General features: G+C 49.9%; 1 protein-coding gene across 9 annotated transcripts; it reads right to left on the bottom strand.

The window, feature by feature from the left end:
- Positions 1 to 660: 660 nt before the first annotated feature.
- On the bottom strand, positions 661 to 24,702 carry PPCDC (phosphopantothenoylcysteine decarboxylase). 9 transcript variants are annotated; one of them, XR_008992676.1, is made up of 7 exons: positions 21,693 to 21,984; positions 20,860 to 21,068; positions 6,695 to 6,790; positions 5,705 to 5,833; positions 1,722 to 1,890; positions 1,407 to 1,562; positions 1,164 to 1,297 (listed from the first exon to the last, which is right to left on the bottom strand). XR_008992676.1 is itself a non-coding variant. In XM_036907667.2 (6 exons), exons 2-6 carry the CDS (start codon positions 21,043 to 21,045, stop codon positions 1,212 to 1,214), a joined length of 666 nt encoding a protein of 221 aa, XP_036763562.1. In that variant the 5' UTR covers positions 21,046 to 21,068; positions 24,624 to 24,702; the 3' UTR covers positions 661 to 1,211. The 9 variants fall into 9 exon arrangements, 8 of the variants coding, with proteins under 8 accessions (XP_036763562.1, XP_036763563.1, XP_036763564.1 ...); XM_036907667.2 differs by lacking the exons at positions 1,407 to 1,562; positions 21,693 to 21,984 and adding an exon at positions 24,624 to 24,702 and having other exon boundaries at positions 661 to 1,297; XM_036907668.2 differs by lacking the exon at positions 1,407 to 1,562 and having other exon boundaries at positions 661 to 1,297; positions 21,693 to 21,983.
- Between the last annotated feature and the right edge of the window lie 928 nt (positions 24,703 to 25,630).

The following is a 25,630-nucleotide window of genomic DNA, read 5'->3' as shown; positions in this document are numbered from 1 at the left end:
TTTTAAGAGCAGAGCATGTTTCTCTCTGGAGTCTACTTCCCTCATTCCTGTGTGCTGTGACAAGGTGATGTGGGAGGAGTGGGGTTAGGAAGAGGCACAGACACCAGGCCCTGGTCTCAGGTAAAGTAAAGCTGATGAGGACAACACCAGGAAGCAAGGAGCCTGGGTTCCAGGGCAGGTGCCAATCCCGCTGGCTATATTCCTGTCACTTGCATAAATGCCATGTCAGCTTGTGGTCGAGGATTTTATTTCTCCCAAAATAAGAATGTTAGATGCTCTATTTCAGTAAATGTTAGAAAAGCTCCCTGGTATGAATACATACCTAGATTTAACTTCTATTTATTTGACATTTAGTATGCAAAAGGCAGTGGATCAGGTATCCTGCACACACTATCACATTTAACCTTCCCAACAACTCCACAAGGGTAGGATAATACAGATGAGAAAAGTGAGGGTCAGAAAGGCTGAGCTCTGAGCCAAGTTCCCACTGTTAGTATGTGGCAGAGCTGGGATTTGAACTAGGGGCTACCTGGCTTCAAAGCCCTACGCCTTTAATCACACTATGGTATGGGGATGAAGAAGCACCAGTCAGTCATCAGCCCAGACCCTTCCCCAGTCACACCTAGCAATGCCCTGGTCTCTGAGACCACAGACAGGCTGTAAAGGAAGGACAGTCCCCCGAAGGTCGCTTTTCTTTATTCCCCAGTACCCCCAATCTCACAGCATGGTCCGGGAAAATCTCAGGGTTGTGCCAATTCACAGGCTTAACTTATTCCGTGTGGGACCTGGGCACCCCATAAGGTGCTGAAGCTCTGAAGGCCTGGCCAAGGCCCACCACCCTGGGGGTCTCCACAGCAGCTGTTTCTGAAGGCAGCTCCTGGGCATGATGCAGAATCAAGGTTTCTCTGTCACTTCTCAGGCCCCTTCCAAGAGCACAGGGCAACACAGAGGCTCATTCCTCCGGCCTCTGTGCCCATCCCAAGAAGGAGCTCCAGAAAGCATGTGTCTTCCAGTTGGAAAGAAGTCTGGATTTGGTCTAATTCAACCTGGGGCAAGTCGAGCCCCTGGGGAGGGTCCAAAGCAGACCCAGGCCAGACCCCTACTCAGCAAACGTAGGAGTCTTCACCGGATTTTGCCAATGTCCACCTTCTTCACCAACTCGGCCTGAAGCACACTGAGTACAGACAGATGCATGTGACAGAAATCCCAGTTCAACTCTGCTGGGAGCCGCAGTGCCAGGAAAGGACTTCTTTCACTTTGTCCACAATGGTGCTCACCTCAGCCATGGCCCCCAGACCTGGGGAGCAAGGTTCTGTTGTGGCCTGTAGAATGAGGCAGGGGCCCAGCCCCCACCTCCACCCCAACCCTGCACAGTGCTCCCAAGTGCTCCACCCAGAGCCCAATACCTGAGGAGGCCAAGACCACCTCTGCCTACTCCAGACTCATCAAATCCCTTCTAAAATGCCCCCAGCTCCCAGGAAGAGTTGCAGTAGCCATCATGAGTATCATGGTTGTGTGGCAGGGATGATACTAGGCACTTTACATATACCATTTCATTTGATCTAAGAGGGAGAAATCATGATTTCCATTTCCCAGATGAGAAAGCTGAGCTTAAGAACAGTTTTGCCCAAGACCACAAAGGGCTGGGATCTAAAACCAGAGCTAATCCCAAAGCGGAGCCCTTCCTCAGCCCCAGGCCGCAAGCCGGGCCAGATGCTCACCTTGGTCTCCACACACCAGCTTCTTGGCCACACACTGAATCTCAACATAGCCAAAGGCCTTGAGCTGGTCCACCTGCCGTGCAGTGATGGGGTGCTCCCACATGGTGGTGTTCATCGCAGGGCAGAAGAGCAGGGGCTTGCTGGGGTCCCAGGCCCGGATGATACAGGTCTGTGGAGAGGGGCCAAGGTCGGGGTGGGGGGCATGCTGCAGCTCTGCCTGCCAACACTCCCCAGCCCTTCCACATCCTACCCACTGTCCCCTGAGTCACAGCCAACTGTGGGCTTGGGATGACTAGGTGTTGCCTGTCTGCAGGGAGCTGTCTCATGTCCCTTAGCGGGTGGGGCCGCATCTCCTCACCCCTCTTTGCTTTCCCACCTCCCCTGGCCTGGGGCCCTACACACAGGACATCCTCCACCAACACTTGCAATAGTCCAGACACTCCATGCAGACCTCCCTCGTGAGCAGAAAGGTCCCCCTGAGCCCAAGTGTAATGCTTCTCCACAGCAGGCCACACCTCATAGACAGAAGCAACTCTGGGGAGCAGAAGGCAAGCTGTGTAGTTACCCATAAAGCTAAGGGCCAGACTGCTCATCAGGCGGGGCCCACCTGCCCCATACCAGCCCTACTCTAAGGCCAATAAAGCCTGGCAATGAAAACAGTATCTTGTACATGACAAAAATCCTTTCACATATAGTACTGCCTGAGCTCTCACTGTGACTCTGTGAAGAGGGTGCTGCCCTGTTTCCCGGATGGGGAAGCTGAACTCCCCAGAGGTGAAAGATCACCCAAGGTCACACAGAGACAAGGACCCAGGGCACGAGGCCTCGTGCAGCCCGCGCAGCCTTACCACCGCCCACTCCAGGCCGTCCCACCAGGTTACAGGGCAGAGCCGCAGTGAAAGGGGCACATCAGCCCACAGTCCTGTGCTACGGGCTGTGACATCGGAGCCTGCGTTCAGATGCCTCTGCGCTGTTTACCGCTGCAGGCCAGGAGGACTCACGACAGCTCAGTGTCAGGAGTCAGCTTTCCGTCTGCAAAAGCCTCCTCGCTGGGGGGCTCTGAGGGCAGAAGCTGGAAATGCTGGAGGTTCTTTGCACAGGGCCTGCCTCCAAGTACAGGCTCCAGAAACGGTGGCTCCTGTCACTATTAAAGGCTCAGGCTCCCTAGGCCACAGGCTGTCCGGGGGAGAAGTGAACTCTGGGGCCCCAGGGGTGAGCTCTCCTGTGCTCCGACTGCTCCACGTACCTCTTCCCCAGCTGTGGGCCCTTCAGGGAGACAGTGGCTGCACACCCCTTTTTTAAAGTGAAGCCCATCTGGGGAAAGAGTGAAGCGCCCGGAGGACAGTGCCCTGACAGGCTAGGTCCGCGCCTGCCCTGAGCCCCTGCCCTCTCCTGGGGGCAGGGAGGACGCGGCGGCACACGGCCTCAGGACCTGGACGCCGGCGCGGCCCCACCCCAGCGCTGGCTTCCCACCAGCTCCTCTCGCACCCGGGCAGTGAGCGGACAGTCTCAGTCGCACTTCCCTTGGCCCTGGGCCGGCTGCTGCTTCTGCAGAGGTCAGGAGCATGCCTGAAGAGCCTCCTGGCCGCGTGCGGTGGGATGGGGGCTGGGCGGGGCTTCTGAGTGTCCTCCAAGCAACGCACAACCACCAAAGCAGAAGCCTAGGAGCTCCGGGTTGCACACCTCTCCAACTTCTCCCACCCCATCTGGAAGCTCAGTGCCTCCTGGACAAACCGTAGCTCGTCCACACCCTCCGGCAGCAGGAGGGAGGAGAAGAGACATCAGCCCCCAAGTCCCTTCCGTTTGGCCAGCAGGGTGCTTCGGCCCCTCAGGCTCTGCCCCTGGAAATGCACTTGGACAGAGAGAAGGCCTAGATCCAGGTCAGGAAACCAGCTCCTGGCCGGGCTGGGGACCCAGAGAAGGCACCTCCCCTTTCTGGGTCTGCTTGGCTCTTTAGCACAAAGAAGGACCCGGAGCCCGAGCAGGCCAGAGGGCAGAGGGAGGTGCACGTCCCTCAGGCCCAGGACCCCACCCAGCACGCTGCTCCAACAGCACCCCGAGTTCCGGGCACTAGAAAGGGAAGAAGTCTGAGGAAGTGGGCAGCAGGACGAGCCGCTGTTCAGGGGTGGAAGGAAAAGACACCTTTTGGGAGAGAACAGAGCCACAGACCAAGGATGCTGACAGCTGAAACTTCGTAAGATTTCTAATTCCTTTAAAAAGGTGAGACTTGCAGTGAAGCCCTTGCGACAGATGGCTTGGGTCTGGTCTTGGGAACATACTCCGCTGCTCAGCCATCTCAGAAGGATTTCTGAAACCCCACGGACTTGGGGGGGGGGCGGGCAGGGCTCTCGCGAGGAAGCAAGGGCCCTCAGGGGGCTGGCCAAGGCCCAGGCTTAGCCCCCCGCATGTGCTCCACCTCTCAGCTGGCTGCTGGCCAGGCCGTGGGAAGAGCCGGGGAGATGGCGCCGGTCTCGCGCGCCTCGGACCCACGCAGGTGAGGGCGGCCGGGAGCCCCACCCACTCCGGCTGCTCCACGAGCCCCGCACCAGCCCCGGGAGCCTTCTTGCTAACAGGGCCGCGCGGCGCACCCCCACCCCCCGCTCCTGGCCGCATCACCTGCATGGTGCTCGGCTTCCGGTCCCTCTGAGCTCTTACTCAAATGATGCTTAAATTACCGATAGATTCTTTGAAAAATGTCTTAAGTGCCATTCAGTAAGCATACAAGGAGACTAATCTCCTATCTTTTTTTTTTTTTGAGAGGGCATCTCTCATATTTATTGATCAAATGGTTGTTAACAACAATAAAATTCTGTATAGGGGACTCAATGCACAATCATTAATCCACCCCAGGCCTAATTCTCAACAGTCTCCAATCTTCTGAAGCATAACGAACAAGTTCTTACACGGTGAGCAAGTTCTTACATAGTGAATAAGTTCTTATATCTAACCTCCTATCTTACCTCAAAAAATCTTGACCCAGCTTCATTATTCACTTCTTCACCATATAAAACTCTGGGAAACCCCTGGCTCTTTGCCAAGTAAAATCACTAATCACCTCACATAGATAATAAGCGCTTATTGAGCACTTGCTATACACCCTGCGCTATGCAAGGTGGCGCTCCGTTGTCAAGGGACTGACTGGGGCCGTGTAAGATCGCATCACACACCAGAGCACAGTCCCTTCTTCCCTGTATTGGCAACTAAAAGTCCTCTCCTTCCAGATTCTGAGCACCCTGTGTCCTGTGCATCCCCCATCCCAGTTCCCTGTTGGTAAAAGCTCAACTTCTGAGGGCAGAGGGATAATAAGGGGAGGGAAGGAGGGGAGACATCACACTAACTTTTCCCAGGATGACCATATAAACAAAGGCTCTTTAGGACAACAGATCCCTGGAGGTCCCGCGGGCCTAAGACAATCCCCGCTTCATGCGGCTGGACTTCTGTCCTCTCCTCCACCGTCCATTAGCTCGCGCCCCTCACCTTGTCCTTCTCTCTCTCTAAGCTTTCCATAATATCCAGGAAAACCACATCTGTCTGTGGCTAAAGCTATAGGAGAGATAAGTGTTCATGAAAGATCCATGAGGAAGTAACCCACTATCACACTGCGCGTATGGATATCCAAGTCCTGGTGAGGGTGAGAAGGCAAAGCTGGGTGAAGGGGCCAGCAGTGGGGCTGGGCAGGGAGGCCAACAGACGGGCACTCTGAGGGCAGCCTGTGACAGAGGACGAAGGGAGAGGAACTGATGCCAGGGAACAGGGAGGCGTGGACACCCTCAGGGAGTCAGCCCATCAGGCCTAGGTGTTCCGCCCACGTTACCAGAGGACAGGTGAGACCAGGGGATGGTGGGGAGGCTCCAGGGGGACTGTAGCAAACCAGCCTACCCCAAAAGGATTCCGAAGCAGAAACCTTGCATAAAGGCAGTCTGGCAGCTCAGCACACTGAGAATGAGGCCCAGGGAGGGAGGGGGGCACAGGGAGTCACTCACAAGCAAGTTGTCACAGATGCCACTGGCTACCTTCCCCAGGGTGTTGGCATCAAGAGGAGCCACCAGCATGAGGTCTGCCCACCTCCGTAGGTCAATGTGGAGAACTGGGTCAGACCGGTGCTTCCACATCTGGAGGACGAAAAGAAATGGGGTCGCAGGGCAGATCGCCCTCTCAGTGTGTAGGGGGAGGGGGTGGGCCAACGCAGACCAGGCACACAGAGTCAGGACCCCAAGGAGACCACCTGAGCAACCCCTGCCCGACTCCAGTGCCACTCCTCCCGCAGCATGGCTGCTGAGCATCGGCCGTGCAGCCACAGCCTGAGAGAAACCAGGCCCGAGGAAACAAACACCCCTTGTCTCTCCAAGCTATTCCCTTTATGGTTTGGTTTTCAAGAGAACTGACATCTGGCAGGGAACTCCTGGCCTGTCTGCTAGAGGCGGATGCCTGGGTTGTCTGAGCCAGTGGAAGCACTCTGGGGTGGTGAGAAATGGAGGGGGTGGGGTGGGGAAGACGGCCAGCCAGAAATGTTCTAGGCCGAGAATGTTTAAAATCGCCTGGCAGGGCACCCTGGTGAGGCCCACACCCGATGTCTGGTGAATTGGCTAGTGCCTGCCCCTCTGCAGGAGAGCAGAAGCAGAGCCCGTGGGAAGTGAGGCGCTCTCAACAGGCCTGACACTGAGAGCCACGTGGACAGGGGTGGTGGGAACAGAGCTCCTCTGTGGTTTCATCAACCCAGATAAGTACAAGGACAGACCTCAGGCTCAGGGCCAAAGCTGAACTCTGCCTGGGGTGGGAGGAGACTGTGGGCCTCCCGTAGGCCAGAAACTACACAGATGTTTTCCTCGTTGCCTGTGTCCAGAGGGCCCTGACCGCTGACTGGAGCCTGGCCTGCCTGCTCCAGCCATCATGCCCGTAAGATGCAGGGAAGACAGTCCTGTCCTGTTGGTAAAAACACAATGGAACTCAGCCCTGGGGCCCCCAGCACTGACCTCCCATTCATCAGCGTCGCTGTACAGGGTGACAGGAACATCCTGCGGGCTGTAGAAATGTTTGGCTCTCTCAGTTGTGACCACGGCTACTTCCAGCTGTCACCAAGTAAAAGTGGACAGGGGAGAGAAATTGTTGCCAGAGCCACCAGCCTGAAGGCCATAGGAGGCCAGGCCAAGCAAGTGCTTTCCTCCTAGCCTGGCTGGGTAGAGGACATCTCCCTCCATGGCAGCAAGTCCTATGTTTGCATAGCTATTTCCGCTGTCCCCCAAAGGTCAGGGCCCACCAGATGCAGCCGTTTCACTTCCCTCTCTGCGGGGCTGTTGAGGAAGGAGTTACCAAGTGCCCAGTGTATATAAAGCTGCAGAGGGAGGTGAGAGGCAGGGGCAGGTGGGAAGTGAGCTCAGGGCAAGGGGGCCACAACAAGAGGCTCACTGGTCCTGTGGTCTGGGCCACCCGCAGCCCTGCCCCCTGTAGGCCACAGCTCTGGGAGGCTGGGGCCCCGCCTGTGGTGTCCGCACCCATGCCCGAGCGAGACAGCAGGCAAGGTCCTTTCTTGCACTTCTAGTAATACAGCCTCATGGGCTCCAGCCGCAGACAGGCTCGAGCAAAACAGACCTGTGTACCCCACACTCACGGAGCAAGAATGAAGTCATCTTCACACTCCTCGTTTACTAGATAAATGAATGATGTACACAAAGGGGTGGTTAAGGGGCTGAACGAAGTAAGTGGCTGTGAGGAACAGCACACGGTAGTGTGAGCCACACCAGACCAGCTGCCATCATTTGCAAAATGAGATGTTAGAGTAACAAGCTGGCAGAATAAAGGGGCCCAACAGAGGTGGCGGGAGGGAAAGGGTGGAGGAAATCACATCTTCGACAGATGCCTGTCCAGGAAGGAAAAGAGTCAAGGGGAACAAGGACAGAATCAGCGACTAACCAGAGCAATGTCTGGGTAGCAATGTCTGGGCCAGATGCAGCCTGCAGACATGCTATTTGGCCTGCATGAAATTATAAACATTTTTAAGCCAATATACACAAACCGGGAGACTTCACATAGAAAATCCAATTTCCTGGCCTCTCTTGAAAAACTGAAAGCTCTGGCATTGCTGGGCCCGTATTCCTACTTGATAATGACTTGGTGGTATTGAGTAGCAGCTCCCTTCTATCACCATTTGTCCTACTTTTTCAAGCTCAAAGAAGATGGAAACAAAATGGGACTCATTTCTTTCTGTCCCCTCTTAATGTTACCCCACTAGCCTCCAGGACAAGGCACTGTTTCCTTATTCTTTTTCCAAATATATGTAAGAGCCTCCTGGGTCCCCCTGAGTTCCACTGCAAACTGCAGCTTGCTCTGTGGCCTCTGGATCACGTTCTACCTTCATCTTTGGCTACATGTCCTCCTTTCCAATCTCCTTTAACAGGAGGCTTCCTAGGAAGCCGTATCAGTTTCCATCATTGCCTTCTTTTCTTCAGGGGGCCACTCTCTGTCATTTCTAAGGGCTTCCCAACCATCCTGAACAATCTACCACTTAAAAGCATCCCAGCTCATCCTCTCTTTTCTGAAAGCTGCTTCCTGAAGATCTAATTCCCTTATTCCCCCTAACTCCCAACTGCGTGCCAGCTCTCCAAGTGAGATCTATGCCTAGGCCGACCTTCAGGAACATTCCCCATTTGGTAATGGTCCAGTTCAGGGGCTCCCTCCTCCCTTTCAGCTGTACCCTTTTTCTCTTCTATGTCCCCTTCACCGACTCAGAGCCTTCATACGCCTCCCCCTCGCCCTGGTAAGTCCCACCCAGGGGTCCAGAAGGCCTACCACCCTGGACTCTAGCCCCTGTTCAGGATATTCCTCCCAAGCTCCCCCCCCAGTCTCTCAGTGGGTCCCTCTCTGGCTGCCCCTCAAGGTTACAGTCCCTGTTAGGGAGCTTCCTGGGGTCAATGTCTTTACCTGAAGAGTATGTGATGAGTGAGGCCCTTTCCGACGTCCCTTCCCCAACCACACTGAAGCCACCACCTCCTTGGCAGCAACTCTGACTGCTTCCCAGTGCTGCCCAGCAAGCCCAGGCCAGTTTTTCTGGTTTTAGAGGGATGTCACTTGATCTGATTCATCAGCCCTATGGGCTTTGTTCTTCCATTTTCATTCACTCTGCCAAAAGGTCCTGGGAGCCAAGGGCTGGGCCCTGCGTTTGTGTGTTATTAAAAAAAAAAAAAAATCACGCTATGTTACCATCTGAGATACTGAGTAACTCAGACTCTCTGCTCATTTACCTTGACCTCCCCCCAGCAAATGCCTGGCAGGACAAGGAACTCCTGAGATCAAGAACCCTCCCTGGCTTTCTCTTACACCCTCTTAGGTCCTGGCAGAAGCAGGGCTGGGCACCAAAACAATCTCCACACACTACAGAGTTCCTGAAGGGCAGCTCTGTGCTAGATCCCCTGGTGAGATCCCTGCCAGTTTTTATATCTAGTACTTTAAATGTGAACCTCTTTGTGTAACATGACGAAGGTCTGGCTAGGTCCTATTATATAAGCTGCCTGTCTTTTGCCCAGCATTTATAGCAATTCCTTCCTGAAAGGAAGTTGGCAAGTCTGATTTCCTTTTCTCTGCTGAAGATATATTAGCAATTCCATCTCGGGGTTCTGGAGGATAGGGAGGGGAAATGGAAACAGAATTTGGGGTGATAAGTGCACTCCTACTTTTAGACCCCTACTCTGGCCCAGGCTGCTTTTGGGGCAGATTTCTATCAAAGGGACCTGGGGAGAAAGTCTTCCACAGCCACAGGATGAGACGAATCCCATGACCTGAATTTCCTCCTTGAACTCCATCTCTGGAAGAACCATGAGCCAGTAACCACCCTCCCCAAGTTATGACAACCAAAGATGTCTCTGGACATTGTCCAACATCCCCTGGGAGGCAAAACCGTCCCAGCTGAGACTACTACTCTACGAAATTATCCAGAACTCTCTGCCGTGATGAAAACCTGTCACACCTGTGCTGCTCAGTAAGCCAGCCACCTGGCCACATATGTCCATGGAGAACCTGAGCTGTAGCTGGTGTGATGTGACTGATAAACTGAATTTTTGGTTTTATTTAATTTTAACAATTAAAATTTAAATTTGAATGTGGCCAATACTACCATATTAGATAGCACAGCTCTGGTATGTACAAGTAAAGGGCCCCAGCTGGAACCCCAGCTGACTTGGCAAAAAAGAGCAAGTGTTTCTGGTAGAGCTTGTGGTGACAGCTCTACAGGAGACTGATAAGGATTCTAAAAAGGAAGCACCAGCCGTGACTTAACCTGCCGCAAGGCAACGCACCCAGAGCCTTGATGGCTCAGGCCTCTGGGCTGGCACACACAGCAGAGGCCCCTGACACTGGGCCAGCCTGTGTTGACACAGGCAGTGCCCAGGACCTGGGGGCCAGCCAAGGAGCTGACAGGAACCTGAGCATGAGGGAGGCAGGCAGACTCTAGGAAAAAGGACTCTTGGTGCCCAGGGCAGTTGACACATGGCTGGGGAGCTACAGAGGAGGTGGCCTCATTAACAAATCCCCGAGGGAGTTCCGGCTGGCTAAGTGGGTGTCCCAACTCATAATGTCTCAGCTCATAATGATGTCTTAACTCCACAAACATTTACTGAGCCTACTGAACGCCTGGGAGCCAGAACCAGTAAGATACAAGCTCTGTCCTCAGTAAGTGCTCAGTCTGACAAGGAAGTGGGGTATCTTTGACCCCTGACCATATGGAAGGCAGACCAGGCAAGACTCCACAATGTCCTGGGGACTGTCATCCTCATGGCCACGGTAGCTTAAGCAGAGAATGCCATGCTCCGGATCCGAGCTCCTCAAGTTCACCTGCTGTCAGGAGTCAGGAAACCTGGCCTCCAGACCCTGTTCTGCCAGCTCACAGGCTGGAGGAGCTCAGGTGAATCCCTTTTCTGGCCCAGATTTCCCCTCTGAGCCATGAACTATCTGGAGCACATGCCCTCCAAGGTCTCATGCAGCTCACTGTAGCTCACTGTGCCATCCCAGCCCTCTGTGACCCTTGTCCTTTCCAACCAGGCTCTGCTGATAAAGGTCTTCTCACCCCTGCCTCCAAACAGGTCCCATGGGGGAGCTAGCGTTCCGGTCAGAGCAGTCCTTCCTGCCATCGGACCAGGACAAAACTTCCAGTCCCTCTGTGACCTTCCCCAAAAAGAGAAAACTCTCAGTATAACTAGAGAGGCTGACTGTGGAGGGCCTCCATGAGGATATTGCTCTGGGGTGTCAGGGAAGGACCCGAGGGTGCAGGACCCCTCAGCCAGGGGCTGGCTGCCTCTGACCAGCAGCCTGCAGAACTCACCCCCTAAAGGAAGAGTCCAGGGAAGGAAGGGGCCAGCCAAGCCAGCAGAGGCCCAGATGAATAGATGAATATCTCAGAGCACTAGGGCTGAACAGACCAGTTTCCACAGCAGGACAACAGAGCAGGCAACTAGCCCCCACCTTGAAAGAAAGAAAAACCTCAAACAGGCCTGATTCTCCTGCTCTCCTTTCCTTAGTAAGCATTAGGAAAGAAAAGGGAAGAAAGAAAGCATACAGTTACAAAGACTGTTCCACAATATCCCCACAAAAAAGCCCTTTTGACTTTAAAAATAAAGCAAAATAAATATACAGAGATTAGAAAATTAAAACTGAACAGAATGATACAATATACAAGCAAGCCTCCCCTCCTGTTCTTATGGCTTCACAAGGGGGAAAAACTGCAGGCAGTAATTCAGATACATGAACAAACGAAAGGAATCATACTATATGCCAATGGTCAGTATACCTTTTCTATAGAGGGCCAGAGACTATTTTAGGCTTTATAACAACTACTCAACTTTGTAGTAACAAGACTGCAGCCATAGAGAATACTTCAATGAATGAGTGTGGCTGTGCTCCAAAAAATGTACAGCCACTGCAATTTGAATTTCATACAATTTTATGTGTCACAATATACTCTTCTTTTGATTTTTCTTAAACCATTTTAAAACATAAAAACCATTCTTAGATTGCAGGCTACACAAACACAAGGAACAAAACCAGATTTGGCCCATGGGCAACAGTTTGCTGGCTCCAGCACCTTGCTCATTTCACTTCCATCTTGAGGACTGTCCCACAGCAGCACACAGACCCACCCATTCTTCTGAACTGCTGCCTTGGGATCCATTTGAGACTGCACAGTAACTGCACCACAGCTCCCTACTGTTGGACGTTTTGTTTTGGTTTTGCTTTGAAATTATAAATAATGCTACAATGAACATCCTTATATAAAAGTGGGTTCAATCGTGTGGGTGAATCAAGGGCTGTGAACATTTTTGATTCCTTCAGATACTGCCAAATGGTCCTCCAGAGAATTTACTCCATACTGCATATGTGTGGGTCCTCTTTCCCTTGCCCTTGACATCCCTGAATGACCTGACAGGCATTCCAGAAACTTACCTTTCTCTAAGCCTAAGGCCTGCAACACCCTGAGCAGAAGATGTTTTCCACCATTAGAAATTCCCTTCTGGCTCTCAGCCCTGCCAACGCCTGCCCTGGCAAAAGGTAGAGAGGTGTCTGTCCTCCCTTCCCAAGTCAGAAGGGTGCCAACCAAAGGGCAGAGCCTGACTGAGCAGACAGCCCGGCCAGCCACCCAACTGCATGACACTGATGCAACTGCAGAACACTCTGAAGCTCCTGCATCCCAGGGCTTCTCTTAGGCTGTCTTTTAGTCCTAGTCCTTTTTGCCCCACATCTAGAACCTTCTACTCTAGTACCAGGGGAGGCCTTGGAGATGGATCATTTGAGTACTCCCCACCAGCCCCATTGCAGGTATAAGAAAACTGACACCATAAAGAAGACCTGACTTCAAGGGATGGAAAAGATATTTCATGCAATCAATAGGGAGAAAAAGGCAGGTGTTGCAGTACTAGTATCAGACAAATAGACTTCAAAACAAAGCAAGTAATAAGAGATAAACAAGGACATTACATAATGATAAAGGGGTCAGTCCAACAAGAGGATATAACCATTACAAATATATATGCACCTAATACAGGAGCACCAACATATGTGAAACAAATACTAACAGAGTTAAAGGAGGAAATAGAATGCAATGCATTCGTTCTAGGAGACTTCCACACACCACTCACTTCAGAGGACAGATCCACCAGACAGAAAATAAGTAAGGACACAGAGGCACTGAACAACACACTAGAACAGATGGACCTAATAGACATCTACAGAACTCTACATCCAAAAGCAGCAGGATACACATTCTTCTCAAGTGCACATGGAACATTCTCCAGAATAGAACACATACTAGGCCACAAAAAGAGCCTCAGTAAATGCAAAAAGATTGAAATTCTACCAACCAACTTCTAAGACCACAAAGGTTCAAAACTAGAAATAAATTGTACAAAGAAAGCAAAAAGGCTCACAAACACATGGAGGCTTAACAACACGCTCCTAAATAATCAATGGATCAACGACCAAATTAAAATAGAGATCAAGCAATATATGGAAACAAATGACAACAACAACACAAAGCCCCAACTTCTGTGGGACACAGTGAAAGCAGCTTTAAGAGGAAAGTATATAGCAATCCAGGCATATTTAAAGAAGGAAGAACAATCCCAAATGAACAGTCTACAGTCACAATTATCGAAATTGGAAAAAGAAGAACAAATGAGTCCTAAAGTCAGTAGAAGAGGGACATAATAAAGATCAGAGAAGAAATCAATAAAATTGAGAAGAATAAAACAATAGAAAAAATCAATGAAACCAAGAGCTGGTTCTTTGAGAAAATAAACAAATTAGATAAGCCTATAGCCAGACTTATTAAGAGAAAAAGAGAATCAACACACATCAACAGAATCAGAAACGAGAAAGGAAAAATCAAGACGGACCCCACAGAAATACAAAGAATTATTAGAGAATACTATGAAAATCTATATGCTAAAAATACAACCTTCCAAGACGGAACAAGGAAGAAATGGAAAATCTAAACAGACCAATTACCAGCAAAGAAACTGAAGCAGTAATCAAAAAACTACCTAAGAGCAAAACTCCTGGGCCAGATGGATTTACCGTGAAATTTTATCAGACATACAGAGAAGACATAATACCCATTCTCCTTAAAGTTTTCCAAAAAATAGAAGAGGAGGGAATACTCCCAAACTCATTCTATGAAGCCAGCATCACTCTAATATGAAAACCAGGCAAAGACCCCACCAAAAAAGAAAATTACAGACCAATATCCCTGATGAACATAGATGCAAAAATACTCAACAAAATATTAGCAAACCGAATTCAAAAATACATCAAGGGGATCATATACCATGACCAAGTGGGATTCATCCCCAGGATGCAAGGATGGTGCAACATTTGAAAATCCATCAAAATCATCCACCACATAAACAAAAGAAGGACAAAAATCACATGATCATCTCCATAGACAATGAAAAAGCATTTGACAAAATTCAACATCCATTCACGATAAAAACTCTCAACAAAATGTGTATAGAAGGCAAGTACCACAACATAATAAAGGCCATATATGATAAACCCACAGCCAACATCATACTGAACAGCGAGAAGCTGAAAGCTTTTCCTCTAAGATCGGGAACAAGACAGGGATGCCCACTCTCCCCACTGTTATTCAACATAGTACTGGAGGTCCTAGCCACGGCAATTAGACAAAACAAGGAAATACAAGGAATCCAGATTGGTAAAGAAGTCAAACTGTCACTATTTGCAGATGACATGATATTGTACATAAAAAACCCTAAAGGCTCCACTCCAAAAATACTAGATCTAATATGTGAATTCAGCAAAGTTGCAGGATACAAAATTAATACACAGAAATCTGTTGCTTTCCTATATACTAACAATGAACTAACAGAAAGAGAAATCAGGAAAACAATTCCATTCACAAGTGCATCAAAAAGAATAAAATACCTAGGAATAAACCTAACCAAGGAAGTGAAAGACCTATACCCTGAAAACTACAAGACACTCTTAAGAGAAATTAAAGAGGACACTAACAAATGGAAACTCATCCCATGCTCTTGGCTAGGAAGAATTAATATTGTCAAAATGGCCATCCTGCCTAAAGCAATCTACAGATTCAATGCAATCCCTATCAAATTACCAACAGCATTCTTCAACGAACTGGAACAAATAGTTCAAAAATTCATATGGAAACACCAAAGACCCCGAATAGCCAATGCAATCCTGAGAAGGAAGAATCAAGTGGGGGGGATTTCACTCGCCAACTTCAAGCTCTACTACAAAGCCACAGTAATGAAGACAATTTGATACTGCCACAAGAACAGACCCACAGACCAGTGGAACAGAATAGAGAGCCCATATGTAAACCCAAGAATATATGGAAAATTAATACATGATAAAGGAGCCATGGACATACAATGGGGAAATGACAGCCTCATCAACAGCTGGTGTTGGCAAAACTGGACAGCTACATGTAAGAGAATGAAACTGGATCACTGTCTAACCCCATACACAAAAGTAAATTCGAAATGGATCAAAGACCTGAATGTAAGTCATGAAACCATAAAACTCTGAGAAAAAAACATAGGCAAAAATCTCATGGACATAAACATGAGTGACTTCTTCATGAACATATCTCCCCGGGCAAGGGAAACAAAAGCAAAAATGAACAAGTGGGACTATATCAAGCTGAAAAGCTTCTGTACAGCAAAGGACACCATCAATAGAACAAAAAGGCATCCTACAGTATGGGAGAATATATTCATAAATGACAGATCCAATAAAGCATTGACATCCAAAATATATAAAGAGCTGACACACCTCAACAAACAAAAAGCAAATAATCCAATTAAAAAATGGGCAGAGGAGCTGAATAGACAGTTCTCCAAAGAAGAAATTCAGATGGCCAACAGACACATGAAAAGATGCTCCACATGGCTTGACATCAGAGAAATGCAAATTAAAACCACAATGAGATATCACCTCACACCAGTAAGGATGGCCACCATCCAAAAGACAAACAACAACAAATGTTGGCGAGGTTGTGGAGAAAAGGGACCCTCCTACACTGCTGGTGGGAATGTAAATTAGTTCAACCATTGTGGAAAGCAGTATGGAGGTTCCTCAAAATGCTCAAAATAGAAATACCATTTGACCCAGGAATTCCACTTCTGGGAATTTGCCCTAAGAATGCAGCACTCCAGTTTGAAAAAGACAGATGTACCCCTATGTTTATTGCTGCACTATTTACAATGGCCAAGATATGGAGGCAACCTAAGCATCCATCAGTAGATGAATGGATAAAGAAGATGTGGTACATATACACAATGGAATATTACTCAGCCATAAGAAAAAAACAGATCCTACCATTTGCAACAACATGGATGGAGCTAGAGGGTATTATGCTCAGTGAAATAAGCCAGGTGGAGAAAGACAAGCACCAAATGATTTCACTCATATGTGGAGTATAAGAACAAAGGAAAACTGAAGGAACAAAACAGCAGCAGAATCACAGAACCCAAGAATGGACTAATAGTTACCAAAGGGAAAGGGACTGGGGAAGATGGGTGGGAAGGGAGGGATAAGGGCGGGGAAAAAGAAAGGGGGCATTACGATTAGCATGTATAGTGTTGGGGGGGCACGGGGAGGGCTGTGCAACACAGAGAAGACAAGTAGTGATTTTACAGCATCTTACTACTCTGATGGACAGTGACTGTGAAGGGGTATGTGGGGGGGACTTGGTGAAGGGGGGAGCTTAGTAAACATAATGTTCTTCATGTAACTGTAGATTAATGATACCAAAAAAAATTAAATTAAAAAATAAAAAATAAAAAATTAATCTCTTGGACATAAACATGAGCCACTTCTTCTTGAACATATCTCCCTGGGCAAGGGAAACAAAAGCAAAAATAAACAAGTGGGGCTTTATCAAGTTGAAAAGCTTCTGTACAGCAAAAGACACCATCAGTAGAACAAAAAGGCATCCTACAGTATGGGAGAATATATTCATAAATGACAGATCCAATAAAGGGTTGACATCCAAAATATATAAAGAGCTCATGCACCTCAACAAACAAAGAGCAAATAATCCAATTAAAAAATGGGCAGAGGAGCTGAACAGCTGAAAAGAAGAAATTCAGATGGCCAACAGGCACATGAAAAGATGCTCCACATTGCTAATCATCAGAGAAATGCAAATTAAAACCACAATGAGATATCACCTCACACCAGTAAGGATGGCCACCATCCATAACACAAACAACAACAAATGTTGGTGAGGTTGTGGAGAAAGGGGAACCCTCCTACACTGCCGGTGGGAATGTAAGTTAGTTCAACCATTGTGGAAAGCAGTATGGAGGTTCCTCAAAAAGCTCAAAATAAACATACCATTTACCCCGGAATTCCACTCCTAGGAATTTACCCTAAGAATGCAGCAGCCCAGTTTGGAAAAGACAGATGCACCCCTATGTTTAATTGCAGCACTATTTACAATAGATAAGAAATGGAAGCAACCTAAGTGTCCATCAGTAGATGAATGGATAAAGAAGAGGTGGTACATATACACAATGGAATATTATTCAGCCATAAGAAGAAAACAAATCCTACCATTTGCAACAACATGGATGGAGCTAGAGGGTATTATGCTTAGTGAAATAAGCCAGGTGGAGAAAGACAAGTACCAAATGATTTCACTCATCTGTGGAGTATAAGAACAAAGAAAAACTGAAGGAACAAAACAGCAGCAGACTCACAGAACCCAAGAATGGAGTAACAGTTACCAAAGGGAAAGGGACTGGGGAGGAGGGGTGGGAAGGGAGGGGTAAGGGGGGTGGGGTAAGAAAGGGGGCATTATGATTAGCATGCATAATGGTGGGGGGACACAGGGAGGGCTGTGCAACACAGAGAAGACAAGAGTGACTCTTCAACATCTTACTATGCTGATGGACAGTGACTGTAATGGGGTTTGTGGGTGGGACTTGGTGAAGGGGGGAGCCTAGTAAATATAATATTCCTCATGTAATTGTACATTAATGATACCAAAATTAAAAAAAAGAAGACCTGACTTGCCCAGTGTCCCTGCACTAGAAATCTTCTATGCTCACTGCCTCTCTTGAGGTAGGGCTGGCCCCCACTTTCCAACGCCCCCTTCCTCACATAAAGGTTCCACGGCTTTGCTAGTGGCCACTCCCTAAGACTGCTCATGTGTGAGACCTGAAACCAAATTTATCCTCTCCATCACTCCCTCAGCATCCCTGGTCTTGCTCTAGGTCAGTGGCTCTCCTGGGTTGTGTGGACATACTGACAAATCAGCAGTTATGAGCCATGTCTGCAGAATCACCCAGTTGCCTGCAGCCCACACCCCAGCTGTTCATTTGCTAGTCAAAATCCAGGAGTGCCCAAGGGAACTCAGGAAACCTTGAGCATGTGAACCCTTGACTTAGGCAAGAGCTGAGGACGGCTCCAAGGGACAAGAACTGCTTCTGGGGGTGACCCAGAAAGGGGGCAATGAGATCAGTGCTATCAGAGTGTAGGGGATTGGGGGAGGTCACTGCCTTGGGGCTAATACGCGGAAGTAGGGATCCCCCCTGGTTACCAACACCTCACCAGGACCCTACCGAGTTCTTTGGAGAGCTGTCCCCCCCAGAATGAGAGGGCCAGGAGGGGAGAGGGACGCAGGCCCCTCAACATGAGCAGATGCACTGTAGCCCCCACAGCCCTTCCCACATGGGCTGTCTTGCCAACCCTACCACCCCACACCATGTGGCTAGTCCCAAGGACACGACAAGGGGAAAGGACAGGGTGAAGGACAGGAAAGTCATGCGCTTCCATGTGCCAGGAGCTGTGCTGAGTTGTTGGCACAAGATGACAAACTGCTTCATGTGTCTCTCTCCCCGAGCCCTGATGGGAGCCTGAGGAAATGGGTGCCAGTAATCACCTTTATTTTATTTTACTTTTCCCATTGGAAAATAATTTTTATTGAGTTTCCACGAGCTGCACAATCTGCTGCACGGTCAGATCTTTAAGTGGCCCCGGGAAGGCTTTCTTCCGCTCCACCACCTTCATTTTAAAATGAGAAAGGCAGGGTCCAGGGGGCTGGGCCAGGGCCTTCTGGCTGCCTGGCTTCCAGCCCCGGCCCCAGCCAGAAAGGGAGCGCCGAGTCCCGTTGCACACGCGGCCTGCCCTCCCAGCAGGCCAGGCTGACAGGTCCAGGCTGGGCTGGAGAGCCCGCCTGCTCAGGCAACCCTTTCCTCACACCCCTACAAAGGCTGGCTGCGTGGGACGGAGGAAGTGCTGGGGCTGCCACTTCCCTGCACTCTGACGCTGCCCATCTGTTTCCTGGGATAGGACTCCCTGCCCCCACCCACCCCGAGGCCGGAAACTCACTTGCTCTGGGGCTGTGGGAAAAGGCACCGCAGGGCTCCCTCCCTCTCCAGGGGGCAGTGGCAGAGCCGGTCACCGTTGCAACCCCTTGCAGGCCTCCCACTCTAGCTCCCTCACAGCCCTAGCTGGCCAGCAGCGACCGACAGTCCTGGGCACATGGGAGGACCAGGGGGGGCGGCGATGGGGAATGGCAGGCCCCAGGCTGTCCTGCCCCAGCAGCACCGCTGCCCAACCTCAGAGCAACCACGAGACTCTCCTCCCTTCCCCCTTCTGGCCCGGCTGGCATCCCTGGCAGCCTGCTACACTGCTTGTGCCAGGCTGGTGGGGAGGGGTGCGGGGGTGACTTTCTTCTGGGTAGAAGTTTGTGGAAAGTTAAAAAAAAAAAAAATGAAAAGATTTCCGGCCCCTGCCTGCAGCCACAGGGCCATCTGCAAGTGAGCACTGCCCCCTGCTGGAAGGGCCGGGTAAACCCACCTGCATTAGGTGCTGCGTGGATACCAGCAAGGAAAACACAGCCGGGGCCCCAGCGGCTTAACAACACCCACTAAACTAGTGTCCAACAGCACAAGCAGGTATCTCATCAGGCAATTCAGCCTCCCAACCTCCCCCAGACGATGTCGATCACTTGGCATGCCTTCAGTAAGAATACTATCAGGATGGGTTAGCCAGAATCCTTCTTACCCATGAGGTCACTTCCACTGACCCCCACCTGCTCCTGGGCTATAAATCCTGACTTTTCCTTGTATTCAGAAATAAACCCAGTCCTATACTGAGGTATTTTTTCCTTTATTGCAACAGTTTTTCCTGAATAAAATATGTTTTCACCATTTTACTACCCAGCTCTGGTTTTTAATACATCAAAAGAGTTTTAAAAGGAAGGGAGCAAAACCACATGGGCTGAGGTGGGCCAGGAAAGCTTTTGTGAGAAGTGTTTGTGCAGAACTTGGGTAGACGGAGAGGAGCAGGGAGGGCAGCACAGCCTGGCAGGGCCCAGGCCCAAGTAAATGCCATCTGGGTAGAGTGTGGGGCAGTGGGAGATCGATGGACCAATCTAAGGGCCTTTGGTATCAGACGAGGGAGTGGGGTCATCACCTGCTGGCTTTCACACTGTTTAAAACCTTGAACTTTTCCCACAGAAAAATCTTCCCCAGAACCTAAATATACAAAACTCTGATCAAAGTAAGGTGGTCTGGCCAGTGTCAGGGGCTGAACTCCTTACCCCCAACACACTGTGGTTGCCCCCAGGCATCTATGAAGACTTGAAGGAGTGAAGTTTGAAACGAGAGCTGTGGGCAATAGGAAGCCCCTGAGATTCCAGTGCATTTGGACTGACAGCACAGCCACCACATCTAACAAGGAGGGAGAGTAGAGCTGCAGTGTTCAAGACGGAGTGAAGGTGGGGGCAGAGAGCCCAAGTCAGCAAGGGGGCACTGAGAACTTGCTGCATTTCTCCAGCTAGCCTCCTCCCATGCCAGGACCTCAGGGAATCTCAGGATCATCATAGGGGAACCCCAAACCCTCCACTCACCAGAGCATTCCTTTCCTGGTCTTTCCTCACACTCTGTCCAGACTACGTGTATCTAGCCCCTGGTATACTATCACACTGGTCCCTGTCTCCTGGATCTCCCACACAGTGATGCACACAGAGGACTTCCACAGACACAACAATTAAGAAATAGAAAACTCCATGCAAGCACAAAAATGGTCTGGCCACAGAAGCAGCAGCTCTCTAATGTCAGCAGCTGCCGTGCCGTGCTTGCCTAGTAAGGATACTTACACCAGGAATTTCCAAAAGCCTTGACACCAGAAGAGGCAACTTCAGGGCTGCAACACTCCCAGTGACACCCACAAGAACATGGAACTGTCTCTCCACCAAGGGGACAGCAGCTGCACAGGAGGCCCTTGGTTCCATGTGGGGTCTGGTGGCTTCAAGTTCTGGGAGTCGGCCAGGACTGGGCTCCATGAAGCTCTGTCAGGATTTAGGATCTAAACGCGGAATAAGGGGCACCCACTTCATTCATATATTCCACCAAAATGTATTGAGCATCCTGTGTTAGACCCTGGGCCAGATGCTGGGGTTCCTGAGAGGTCAGCAGTCCCAGCTATGGGAGCACACAGTTTGGTAAGGTCAGACACCCTTGCAACACACAGGTCAGCTGCAATGTAATGTGACCAGTGCTGAGGCAGGTCTATTCCAAGTGCTGAGGCTGCCCAGGAGTAACTGTTTAAGGAAGTCAGAGACCAAAATTGTGACATTCAGATCGACTCCTGAAGGACAAGTAAGTTTTCCAGAGAAAGGAAGTAACTTTGCAAGATGGAACAACCTTAACAAAGGTGAGAAGGCCTGAAGGAGGGTGGCAAATTTGGGCAAAACCTACATTGTATATGCTGGGCCAGCAAAATGGACTCACTCCATCAGGAACAATAACTGAGGACCAACTATATCCAGCACTGGGCAAGCACCTGAGGAAGATACAGTTGCTGCCTTCAGGGAGTCTGTAGATGATCTGAGAAGACAAGAGTGACACCTGGCATCAACTGAGATGGGTCCTTCTCTGGGATGCACCTGTCTGGTGATCACTGATTCAATCTGGTCATCAGTTTTCTTACCTCTCCCTCTCCACTTCACCACCCCACTGCTGCTCCCCGAATGTGTGACCAGGTCTAATCACCAACCACCAGGCATCTGGGAAGTCCTGAAACTCTAAAGCAAGGTGTAGCAGCGAGCAGAAGCCTGGCCCGTGAAGCAGGAGCCCTGGGCCTTGTCCCTGGGCCCTGTCCCTGGTTGTGCTCCTGACGTGGTGTGGCGCTGGCCCAGGGTACTTGGCTCCCTGGTCCTGTCTCTTCACCCAGAAAATGCAAGATAGGACCAGGTGATCTCTGAAGCTCCTTCAGCAAAAACCTGAGTCAATGCATGAAAAACTGCGGTAAGAGCTCTCTGTACAAGAAGATCCCGGAAGATGAATTCAAAGTGGGCAGAACCAGCAGGGAAAAGGGACACCAAGGTAGACCCCAAGGAGGAAGTGCCTGTGAGTGGTCCCTACGGCTGCACATCTCCATAGCTGTGCGCCTACAGAGCCTCTTTACTCCACAGGCCCCTTGGCTCCCTAGGGCTCCTTTGCCCAATATCTGCCTTCAAGACTCAGGCCTACACACACAAGCTAAAGATCACGCTCGGGTCCATTACCACACTCCTATCTGGAAGGGTCTCTGAGGCTCAGATGCTTCTCAGCAGGAGTTAAGCACATCCCAGTTCCCGAAGTTCCATCTGCCAGTGATCTCGATCTCTGCTCTATGTCAGGGCTTCAAAAAGGGCCAAGCTTGCCCAGAGCAGAATGAGGAGCCCTGTTAGCAACTGGCAAGGTCTAGGGGGCCTATCGACCAGCGTCCTCCTAGCTTGCTGATTAGCAGCCACAGAAGGCAATGGTGGCCCACCCTTGACTTTCTGGGGAAACCTACCTGCCAGATCACAAACCTTGACCCTGTCCTGTTCCAGCCAACAGGTGCTAGGGCTGGGAGGTTCTTGCAAAACCAGAAGCTAAATCAAATCTCTGCAGCCCCTGAACCTCCATCACATCCAACTGATACCAATCCTAACAGGTTCCTGAAAGCTATCAGTTCAACTTGGGGCAGGAATCCATGTTAGTGACTTCAACTCCTTCCACACAGTAGATGGTACAGTCCAAGATTTACTATTAGCCTGCTGCGCAAGCTCTGTTAAGAATCAAAGCCTACCTACCTTTCTAGAAAAGGAATGGAAAGTAGAAAATTTAACCAACATTTGAAAGCAAGGTCAAATTGGTTCAATCTGATAGTTTCATGGAGGGTCACAGCTCGCAAGAGTTCTTCACACATACTCTCATAAAACACCAAATCCCAAACCAGTAAGTCTGTGACTCTATCCAGTTCCTGTTAGAACCATCTATTTGCACAATCAAAGTTTAGCTGCAGATAGCACCTCATTTTCTTGGGCTCTGCTGGGCTGAAAGGAACTCCTGAGCAGTAGAGTTCACAAGCACAGAGATTACAGGGCTTAAGGCTGTGATTACTGAGCTGCAAGCTCCCAAGGCACCATCCACTGGCAGTAAGCCACAGCCAGAAAAATGGCAGGTCCTCTGTCCTTTAGAAAGACAGGGCCAGAGTAAAGAGCCTTGGCTTGTGGCAGGCTCATGATATGTAAGTCTCCTCTGATGAGTTTAATTAGGCGGCACAGTTAAGTAAAGGGTTCAGGGATAGTTTCAGAGTTTGAAGCAAAGGTTTCAAGGCTAGTCACAACACAGGCACATGTGCAACCAGCAGAAACAGAGCTAAAAAGGGGCCAGGTGGGGTATAAGCCCAACCCAAAACAGGAACGAGGGGCTAGAGGCTTCAACAAAGCAGAACCAAATGTGGAGGATGGGGTCCAGGAGCAGGGATCCAGGATCCATCAAGAGCTCGCACCTTCTGGATTGATGTCAAAGCCTCTCACTACTGGCTCCAAGCTCCTGCTCTGGCCTCATCTCCCACCAGTGAACACACTACTCTCTGCCCCAGTAATAATGAACAACTTGTAGCTCCCCAAAGTGTCACCCTGCCTCAAAACTTAGAGGCATTAAAAGAAGCCTCCTGGCGACCCCCAAGGAAAGGTAAGGAACTCTTTAGGGAGAGCTCAAGGCCTTGGCATTCTGCTAAGACTGTTCTCTCAAACTAGAGGCAGGCATGCTTGACTCTGCAGCTTCTGGAATCCCATCTATGCATCTCTCCTCAAGTTGGGGGTATATTATATACTATACTACACGTATTTTAATATACATTTACGTTAATTAAGTCATATACTCTATATTATATTCACACACACACGAGCTACTAACAAGACAGTTATAGGCACTGGGAGAGATGTGGAAAATAAACCCTGCTCCCGAGAAATCCACCACTTCCCTATCTTGGGGATCTCTCTGGCTCATCATCTGGCACGGACCTCCAAATACTTCTAAGGACAGCATGAAGTTTTTCTCTGGCAAAATTTGGCCTCATTCTAGTTTTTAAATGCCATTCGGCACTTTGGACATATCTAGGGGATAATTCCAACATACCAAGGCTTCTTTTATTTCTATTTTACCAATTTTTAAAATATAGTTTGTACTTTGAGCAGCCCTATTCCTTTTTGGAAGTAGGCCCATAATTTTTTTTACAGGTAATCTGTTAAATGTGGGGAGCCTTTTCCCCGACCTTTTAAACTTACATGGCACACAACGTTCGCAGTGTGCAGCACAAAGCGGGATGGTAGCGCACAGATACAAACCCCCTACTCCAGGGCCAAGCCGGGAAGGGGTCCCTATCCGGGGTCCCTAAGGCTCTGGCCCCACGAGCAGGCAGGCTCCACAGTCCCTACAGACAGCGTAAAACCTGGGAGCAGAGCGTCACATGCACAAAAAGGAAAGTGAGCCCTTTCTGCACACACACCCCACCTCCCCACACACACAGCCACAGTCTCTACGGAAACAGAAACCTCCCTTCTGCCCCGCTGAAACACCCCAACCTCTGGCCCCCATGACTCCTCACCCGCGCCAGGAGCTTTTCGGGACAGCTCCCAAATATCGCGATATCGCTGCCGTCTCCCCTCCCCATCCTTCCCCGCTGCTGGTCCTAGCTAGCACGCAGGCTCACGAAAGCACGTGGCAGCCTAGTTATCGCGCAGCCTTCTGGGAGTTGTGGTCCATTCGGGAGGTCCTGGCAAGGAACCGAAGCTCCCTGTTCTTGGTACTTTTGGCGCGGACTACTGGGCCTGGTCTAATTGCCCAACCGCCTCACTTCACATCCCATCCCACAGTTACTGCTCGTCACTGGGGCACTTAATACTGAATATTTACTGAGCCTCTTCAATGTTTTAAATACACAGAATAAAGATTGACTCCTCCTGGCTTTTGAGATAAGCAGGGACACAGGAAATTCCAGAGTAAGGTCCTCCATGACGAAGCAGAGAAGCCTAGGTAACAACTAGAGGCCCTCTCAGAGGAGTCTGTGGGTAAAATTGTAACATTTCCAGAATATCTCGCCTGGCTTTAGTACATCTGCATATCAATAGGTTTTCAGAGGTGGAGGGAAGTATGGCTTTGGTACATTTTCATCATTCCTCAGGGGTCGAGAGAAGTTTATCTCCATATCAGTGGGTAATTACCTGGGCAACGGAGGGCTTATCTGAACCTGAGAGGTGAGGGGGGTGGGGCCGGTTTTGCTTCTGCTGGAACAGGAAAGAGAGAAGGCCCTGGACTGCAGTTTGTGAGCAATAAACGGATTTTAAACTTTATTTCTCCCTTTGACTGATTTCGGTTTTAGAGGTATTTTGCCCCGGGATGTCCTCTCTCCGGACTTACAGTCACTCAAGGTGAATCTTGTAGGATGACCAGCAGCTTAGACTGAGTGCCAGAGCAGCAATCCAGATGGAGGACCCAGCACGGGCCAGGGGAAGCAGGAAGAAGCACGCTGGGTGCGCCCCACTGCCTTCAATCTCCAGCACCCACAGGGCCCTAGAACACCTTGTGATTATTAAGGCTGCTCAGTCGGTTTTC

The sequence above is a fragment of the Manis pentadactyla genome, chromosome 11 (genome assembly GCF_030020395.1).
Source record: "Manis pentadactyla isolate mManPen7 chromosome 11, mManPen7.hap1, whole genome shotgun sequence".
Classification (NCBI taxonomy): Eukaryota; Metazoa; Chordata; class Mammalia; order Pholidota; family Manidae; genus Manis; species Manis pentadactyla.
This window is presented reverse-complemented; position numbering and strand designations above follow the sequence as displayed.

Excerpts from the sequence above, each read along its gene's own strand:
- PPCDC (XM_036907667.2), bottom strand. The coding sequence starts at position 21,045 with ATGGAGCCCAGTCCTGGCCGACTCCCAGAACTTGAAGCCACCAGACCC. Across the intron at positions 6,791-20,859 it reads GGCTTTTGGAAATTCCTGGT|CTGGAAGTAGCCGTGGTCAC; the intron begins GTAAGTATCCTT and ends ACTTGGTGACAG. Across the intron at positions 1,891-5,704 it reads GCATCTGTGACAACTTGCTT|ACCTGTATCATCCGGGCCTG; the intron begins GTGAGTGACTCC and ends CCCTCTCCACAG.